Source organism: Beta vulgaris, chromosome 1 (genome assembly GCF_026745355.1).
Source record: "Beta vulgaris subsp. vulgaris cultivar EL10 chromosome 1, EL10.2, whole genome shotgun sequence".
In the NCBI taxonomy this organism is placed as follows: domain Eukaryota; kingdom Viridiplantae; phylum Streptophyta; class Magnoliopsida; order Caryophyllales; family Amaranthaceae; genus Beta; species Beta vulgaris.
This window is the reverse complement of record NC_079202.1, coordinates 4,520,374-4,528,610: the sequence shown is the minus strand read 5'-3', so window position 1 is coordinate 4,528,610 and position 8,237 is coordinate 4,520,374. Positions and strand designations below refer to the sequence as shown.

At 41.2% G+C, this 8,237-nt stretch overlaps 2 protein-coding genes across 2 annotated transcripts; both read left to right on the top strand.

Annotated features, from left to right (window-relative positions):
* The first annotated feature begins 5,026 nt into the window (after positions 1–5,026).
* LOC125494428 (uncharacterized) lies at positions 5,027–6,413 on the top strand. The gene is made up of 2 exons (XM_048637986.1): positions 5,027–5,587; positions 5,745–6,413. The coding sequence occupies exons 1-2, from the start codon at positions 5,027–5,029 to the stop codon at positions 6,411–6,413; spliced, it is 1,230 nt and encodes a 409-aa protein (XP_048493943.1).
* Positions 6,414–6,474: 61 nt separating this feature from the next.
* Positions 6,475–7,828, top strand: LOC104905805 (uncharacterized). Its single transcript, XM_048637987.1, has 3 exons — positions 6,475–6,811; positions 6,932–7,271; positions 7,372–7,828. Exons 1-3 carry the CDS (start codon positions 6,475–6,477, stop codon positions 7,826–7,828), a joined length of 1,134 nt encoding a protein of 377 aa, XP_048493944.1.
* Positions 7,829–8,237: the final 409 nt, after the last annotated feature.

Genomic DNA, 8,237 nt, shown 5'->3' with positions numbered 1-8,237 from the left:
TTTGCAAAGTTGGGAATTTTCCATTTACTTATTTCGGTATTCCTATTGGTGGTTGTCTCAATCATCACCACTCTTGGAAGCCAATCTTGGATCAAATGGAGAAAAAATTGACCTCTTATAAGGGAAAATTGCTTTCAATCGTGGGGCATTTGACTTTGACTAAAGTTTCACTTGCCAATCTTCCATTATATTTTATGTCAATTTTCCCCATTCCTAAAGGGATAATTGACAAGATCCCAGAAATTCAACGTGACTTTCTGTGGAGTGGAAGCAATGTTCGCAAATCCCTACCTCTTTTGCGTAGGGAGATTGTGGAATTACCAAAAGCTTTGGGTGGGTTGAGTGTTGGTAGCCTCTTGAATAGAAATGTGGCTCTTCTATTTAAATGGATCTGGAGTTTCTTTAATGAACCTCAAGCTTTATGGATGATCGTAATCCAATCAAACTATAAGCATCCCTCCTCATTTTCAGTTTTGGATTTAAAAGTCTCGAATTTCAGTGGCCCACAGCAGGGCATCTGCCCGTCAGTTCTAAAACAATTTGAGAGCCTGGTCAATCGTCAAACCAGGTTTGCAAAAAAATATGGGAGATGGACTTGATACGTTCTTTTCGCACGATTTGTGGATTAATAGTCAGCCATTGAAGGTAAAATTTCCTCGACTTTTTTCCATTGCAATAAACAAATTGGCCTTGGTTGGTTCTCTTGGATTTTGGGACGGCTACCGATGGTAGTGGATTTTTCTGTGGGCTCGTGAGTTACGTCCGCAAGATAATGTGAAAAAGAAATTTCTCATGGAATTTCTTAGCAATGTTTGTCCTTCTCTGGATGGTAAAGACCAGTATATATGGAAGCATCATCATTCGAGGGTATATTCACCAAATCATTTTGCCTTGAATTACCAAAAGGCTCATCTTTTTCCCCCATGAAGCCATCGATGGAATTTGGATGCGGCGAGTTGTACTATTTGCGACTCGGTCCACGAACATTATTCTCATCTCTTCCTTCACTGTCATATGACATGGTCACTTTGGTCTTGGTGGAAGGACTTACGAGGGTCTTTTTGGGTTGTTCCTAGCTCCATTGCTGATGCATACTCTCAATGGCTATCTCCATATTATGGACCTTTCTTTGAAAAGGTTTGGCGAGCCAGTTTCTTCATTATTTTGTGGACATTATGGAGGGAGAGAAACTCAAGAGTGTTTGAGAATGATACATGTGATCTTCCTCAACTCCAATAGCTTGTTCTACTAACATTATGTTGGTGGATCAAGGGTTGTCTGACCCTTTTACCTACTCCATTGATGATGTTCTCCGCAATCCATCATGCTTTAAATGGGGGGGACAAGCAGCCCAAAGTAACTCGACCCAAAAGCGCAGCAAAGATCCCATATAGATCGCATCCTCCTCACTCTAGACCTGTCAGATGGACCAATCGGATCGGATTCGGACCGGATCAATTCAGATCGAACGTTCTCGGAACAAGTTATATTCAGATCGGACCATTTTGGAGCGGACCAAAATTCAGATTATGTTTCGGATTGTCATCGGATTGGGGTGCTTTTCGGATCGGACGGTTGTGGATCGGATGGTGGATTGTCTCACCTTTATTATGTATGGAGTTGTTACTCATTTGGTCTCATGGTTTCTTTGACTATGAGCTTTTGTTATGTATATATGAAACTGCCACTCTTCGTGCTTTCTAAAGGTATACATAACTAATTTGCATAGTCAAAACTTGTGCCAAAGAGTACTTGTGATAATCGTTTTTTTAAAACAGGTCAATTTCGGGTACTTAAAAATCAAAACCTAATGGAAGCCAATAGTTTCTTATTGCTTTGAGATCGGGTTACCTTTAAATCGGATTGATTTTGGATCGAGCAAGATCATATCGGATCATTTGGATTTCGGATCAAGATTATTTCCGACCAGGCCGAATCATTTCGGATTCGGACCAAGGTTCAGACCACAGATCGGATATCTCATATCAGATTTTCGGATCAGGACCAGCTTTGCCAGGTCTACCTCACTCTCAGTCAATTGGAATGTTGATACCTCAGTTATCTCGCACCTCTCTCGTTCGGCAGTTGGTGGTGTTCTTAGAAACTAGGGAGAATTCAAGTGTCTCTTCTCTTGCCCTATTACTCATATAGAAACCAATAATACTGAAATTTGGGCTATTCATCGAGCAATAAGCATAACCATTCAAAATGATTCGATTCGCCAACTTCATGTGATCATCAAATCGGGCTCTCATGATGCAGTCTTTTGGTACAATGCTGAAAATGGAGGCCCATGGAACCTGAAGTTTGCTCTCAACTTCATCCGTAATGCCTTAAAGAAATGGTTGAACATTTCCATCGTTCATAAAGGTCAGGAATCCAATATTATTGCCGATGCCTTGGTGAAACAAGGAATTCATAGACCCTGCAATTTTGTTGCTTGGATGTAGGCTGCAATGTTTTTCCATTTCACTCTTTACACACTTGATTATGTAATAGTAATGGGGTGAGTCTGCTGGACCTTTATGTACTGTTGAGAAGCTGCATGTAGCCTTCTCTTTTTTCTTTCGGTTTCACTGTATGGATTGTATTTTAGTTGTACTTTGATGGAGAGGGTGGATTTTCAGGGTGTGCTATGCACTACAAAAGTTCCCCTAATGATGGGGTTACCTTGCTTTGAGTTAAAACTTCCCTCTCTTGAATTTTAATGAAATGTGAAAACCAATTATCAAAAAAAAAAAAATACGGCTTTTTCACCATATACCCCTGACAAATTTTTTTTGCACCGTATACCCTTTCAACTTTCCAATTTCATCATATACCCTTTAATTTTCGAAAAATACATCAACTTACCCTTTTGACTAACGGTGTTAGACTTTCGTTAGTCATTAGGCCCTAATCCACTCCTAATCCTAATTAACTACCCTAAACCCTAACACTAACCCTCAACCCTAAAACTAACTAACCAAAAAACCTAACCCTAAAAGCCCACTAGCCCCTACCCACCTCCATCCGCAGCCCACAACCCACCACCCTATCCCTAGCCCACAGCCCACCACCGCCCCCCTCACCATAACCCTAACCAGCACCACCACCTGACCCACCACCACCTGACCCCCACCCCTGATCGGATTTTCGCACCCACCTCATCGGATTTTCGCACTTGAACCCCACCCCCACCCATGACTGGATTTTTCGCACCCATCCCCAGTACCCCTGACTGAATTTTTGCACCCCACCGGATTTTCGCACCTGGCCCCTACCCCCAACCTAACTAGATTCTCACACCCCACCCCACATTACCACTGATTTCGCACCCCAACCCCATCGGAATATTTCCTCTGTTTCTTCGGACCCCACCCCACCGGATTCTCTCTATTTTGCCAGAAAAACGCACACGATCTTTGTTTTTCGAAGGAGGGGGATGTGGGAGGGGGTCACCGGTCTATGTTTTCTCCTTCGACTTGCTATGGTGTGGGGGAGGGTTCAGGGTGTGGGGTTGCCGGGGAAAATGGAGGAGGTGGGGTTGCCGGGGAAAGGGAAGGAAGTTGCGGCTGGGGTGGAGGAAGGGGTGGGGTGGGGGAGGGGTGGTGAGTGGGTGGTTAGGTAGGTTTAGGGTTAGAGGGGAGATTACTAGATTAGGATTGGGTTTAGGATTAATTAGGCTAGAGGAGGTTAGGGTTTAGGTTAGTTAACTTGAGTTAGGAGGGGATTAGGAGTTAATGACTAATGGACATTAAAGTCGTTAGTCATTAAGGGTAAGAGGGTGTTTTTTTTAAAAGTGAAGGGTATATGGTGAATTTGGAAACTTAAAAGGGTATATGCAGGGGCGGACCTATTAAGGGTCCTGGGTGGCACGTGCCCCACCAAAAAAAATCGAATTCTTTTTACTTTAATGTCAAGCAGATTTTTACAATAGGTTAAAACTAAAACGCGTGTAATAATTGCATATAATTCAACTTGCTCCAGTGGTTCTCTTAGTAACATGTATTGATGTTGTTGTGGTCCGCGGGTTCGACTCCCCCTACACGCATCTTCTGCTTTCTTTTTTTCTTCTTTCCTTTTTTTCTTAGTTTTGTTTTTCTTTTTCTTTTGTACTTCTTAATCTTTCTCTTCTCTATTTTAGCTTTTTTTTTTCTTCTCCATTTTAGATCTTCACTTCATATAATCTTCTGCTTTCTTCTTTTCTTCTTTTCTTTTTTTCTTAGTTTTGTTTTCCTTTTTCTTTTTTACTTCTTAATCTTTCTCTTCTTTGTTTTAGCATTTTTTTCTCCTCCATTTTGGATCTTCATTTCATATTTAAATAGTATCCATCTCCCTGAATTCTAGCTCTAATTTTAACCATTTTTTTGTTTGTGATATAAAATTACTTTTTCTTTAATTTACAAATAAATGCAACAATTTGATTTTCGACATTATTTAAATATATTAATTATGACCAAGATTTATTTACAAATACTTAAAAATAAATTTTACTATTTAAAATTTTATTTTCATTTCTGTTTACATTAAATAAATTTATATCAGCTTCTTATAAACTATAGTAACAAATTGAAATAAAAGTTGCATCTGTTGATGAATGTGAAAGTCAATATGTTAAATATACCAAAAAATGGAGATAGTATTGAATACTTAATATTACTTATTAAGATTGTGAAATTAAAGTGTTGCATTGTTTTAAAATATGATATTATTATTTTTCTTTTGTAATTTGATGCCCCACCAAATTCGAAATCCTGAATCCGCCCCTGGGTATATGGTGCAAAAAAAAATTGTCAGGGGTATATGGTGAAAAAACGAAAAAAATATATATCACAGGTAATGGCAACACTAATAGGCATTTTCGGATTTGCCACTAAGCACGCTAATTCAAAGATATACATTGTACAACGAAGAATAATTATAAAATAAATTTTACTTGCATTGATAACAAATTGGTGGTTTCAATTACTATATTAAATATTCACTTATCTACCTCACAGCTTAATAAATTAAGTTTTTGGCTAATTTTGACTAATTACTCTACATGACGGATATAGGATGCAAATTCTATATTGCTCGGTTCACAAACCAGGATGACTATCACCATGTGCTCACTCAAGGCCCATGGATGATTGAAGATAATTATCTCACTATTAGGAAGTGGGTTCCCAACTTCATTCCAGATGAAGCCCCCATTAAGGTGCTCACTGCTTGGGTCCGTATTCCGAACCTCTCAGTTGAATACTTTGATGGCAACTTCTTGCACAAAATTGGCTCAAAGATTGGTAAAGTCCTTAGGATTGACAAGACCACTTCAAATGTTGAAAAAGGCCAGTTCACGCGACTCAGCGTTGAGATTGATCTAACCAAACCTCTACTCTCCAAATTTTGGCTTAAGGTACGAATCTGGAAGGTCCAGTATGAGGGCCTTCAACTTATTTGTTTCAATTGCGGATGTTGGGGTCACTCTGCTCATGAGTGCCCTTCTCGCCTTAACGCGGAGGCTAACATGGACCAAGCTGCTATCCCAAATAATGCTCAACCTGTTGAAGCTCAACCCAAGGCACGTCCAGAACTCGAGCAAGATTTTGGAGATTGGATGATGGTTCGTAAACCCGTTCGGAAAAGGCCTCCCACGATCGAAGTGAAAGACGGAGCAGGGGGCCGGACTGTGGTGGCTGAACCACCCCCCAGTTTCCCCTCCGGCGAAGTCTGTTAGTAAAACAATTCAAAATTTGAATAGTTCGTCCCCGCGCTCGCAGATTGGTCTGACCAGCGAAATTAGAGGAGACGGGTCACGTTTCTCAGTTTTAGAAGGTGATAATAATGACCTTCCTATCTTGGAGGAAGTGGTTGAGGATGTTATGGAGAAACCTTCGTACGCTACCGTGAATCTAGGAGAATCTTCTCAAGCCCCAAATCTTATCAAGGAGCCTTTCTTAGTAGGCTTCAATTTAGGAAAGGATAAAATTTCAACTCCGAAAAAGATTGTTGTTGCCATTAAGCCCATTATTCCACCCGTAAAGCAAAATTCGAAATCGAAACCAACAAGGAAACAAATTTTCCGAGTGAAAGACACTAATGTGACCATCCAAGCTCGATCCAGGGTTCCTAGCAAGCCAACCTTATGCAAGGAAAATTCTATTCCTCTCATACCAGCCACCCCTCGTGAAAATTCGGTCACTCGCAACCATGCTGAATCCAACCCCATGCCTACTCCAATAGTCCACCTTCCCCCTCTCCATGCATCCCCCTCATGCCATATCTCTTCTCCTCCCTCCCGAGAAAACACTGTTTGTGGGCAGACAGATCGAAAATCCGTAGTTAGTGGAGGTAAACCACCTGATCCACAAGGTGGAAATTGTGTTCCAGACCTGGGAGGAGCCAGAAACGATGCCGGAACTGATAGCTATGATGTCGGTCCCCAATGAGATCAATCGGCTCGTCAATTTGCTCAGTCAAGCCTATGTATGTACTCTAAACCACTTGCCAATGGATATGGTTTATAGACTACCTGGTAACATTCACAATACCCTGCCTATTTCATGTTTAATTTGGAATGTTCAAGGGGCGAGAAGTCGTGCCTTTATGGCGGCGTTAAAAGAAATTCTAAAAAGGAATAAGCTTAATATTGTAGTGTTGGTTGAGACCCATATGAGAGGTGACCACGCGGAAAAACTAGCTAGGGTTTTTGGTTTTAGTGGTCACACTAGAGTCGATGCAGTTGGTTTTTCTGGTGGAATTTGGGTTTATTGGCGTCAAGAAGAGGTCACTGTTGACCCCATCATAAAGCATGATCAGTTTATTACTATGAATGTGACTCGCGTGCGTTCGTTTCCTTGGTACTTTACTGCAATATATGCGAACACGGACCCGACCAAGAGGCAAGACCTCTAGACTGAACTAAGGGAATTTGCGCACCATATGAAGGAGCCATGGCTCCTTGCAGGGGATTTCAACGAGACCCGCTACCCATCTGAGAGAAGTAGTGCTTGCTATGACACCACTCGGCGCTCTCAATCCTTTAATACATGGATAGATGAATTAGAATTAATTGAAGTTGAATTTTCAGGGTCCCTTCACACTTGGGCTCGAGGCTTAACTCCGGATACTCGTCAGAGTGCTCGGTTAGACAGGGCCCTTTGCAACGGTCCTTGGGGTTTAATGTTTGAAAATGCTAAGCTTCGCCACCTTCCGGCTATCCAATCTGATCATACTCCCCTGCTCATTTCCCCTAATGGGTTTATTCCACTTCAGAGTATTCCCAGGCCTTTTAAGTTTCAAGCGACGTGGATGTCGCACGAATCTTTCAGATCTTTCTTAGAGGATTAATGGTGCAAGAATTTTGGTCTCATGTTAGCTTTATCATCTCTGGCGACGGATCTTAAGGTCTGGAATAAAGAAGTCTTCGGCAATATTCTTAGAGGATAAACGCCATCTTCTTGCGCGTATTGCAGGGGTCCAATATGCTCTTACTACTCGAAAAGATAGAGGCCTTATCAAATTGGAGGCTAAGTTGAGACTTGAACTAGATGAAATTCTTCACAGGGAGGAAACTTTGTGGTATCAAAAATCCAGGGTCGACTGGCTATGTGATGGTGACAGAAACACGACTTTTTTCCATTTGAGCACTTTGATTTGTCGATGGAGAAATAATATAGTCTCCATTAAGGATGGTGATGGTAACTGGATTCATGAGAAAAGTTTGGTTAAAAATCTTTTTGTGGAATTCTTCACCTCTCTATTCACCGAGGAGGGGGAGACCTTTTGGCTGTACCGCAAGATGTTTTCCCGGAATTATCAAGCCGAGATTGGGATGCCCTTTCTAAACCTTATTCCAAAATAGAGATTGATGAGGTGGTCACACAAATGCACCCAATGAAAGCTCTAGATCCAGATGGTTTCCAAGCTTTATTTTATCAGAAGAATTGGGATCTGATTGCCAATAATGTATACTCGTTATTGCTTGAAGCACTGTCAGGAAAGGGCCTCCCTCAGGGGCTTAACGAAACTTTCATTGCACTAATACCCAAGGTAGAGCATCCGGAGACGGTTTCTCAATTTCGGCCCATTGGATTATGTAATGTTGTTTATAAAATCATCACCAAGGTTATTGTCAATCGTCTGAAACCAATTCTTCCAGGTCTCATTTCTAATACCCAAGCAAGCTTTGTTCCAGGAAGACAGATCACTGATAATATTGTGATTATGCAAGAAGTTCTGAATACAATGCGACGTAAGCAGGGGGGAAAAGG

Bases quoted from the DNA above. Each gene is read 5' to 3' on its own strand.
- LOC125494428 (XM_048637986.1), top strand. From the start codon at position 5,027: ATGACGGATATAGGATGCAAATTCTATATTGCTCGGTTCACAAACCAG. The intron at 5,588-5,744 runs GTTCGTAAACCC...CCGCGCTCGCAG, and splicing joins ATTTTGGAGATTGGATGATG to ATTGGTCTGACCAGCGAAAT.
- LOC104905805 (XM_048637987.1), top strand. From the start codon at position 6,475: ATGGATATGGTTTATAGACTACCTGGTAACATTCACAATACCCTGCCT. The intron at 6,812-6,931 runs GTTCGTTTCCTT...GGCTCCTTGCAG, and splicing joins TATGAATGTGACTCGCGTGC to GGGATTTCAACGAGACCCGC. The intron at 7,272-7,371 runs GTGGATGTCGCA...ACGGATCTTAAG, and splicing joins CCTTTTAAGTTTCAAGCGAC to GTCTGGAATAAAGAAGTCTT.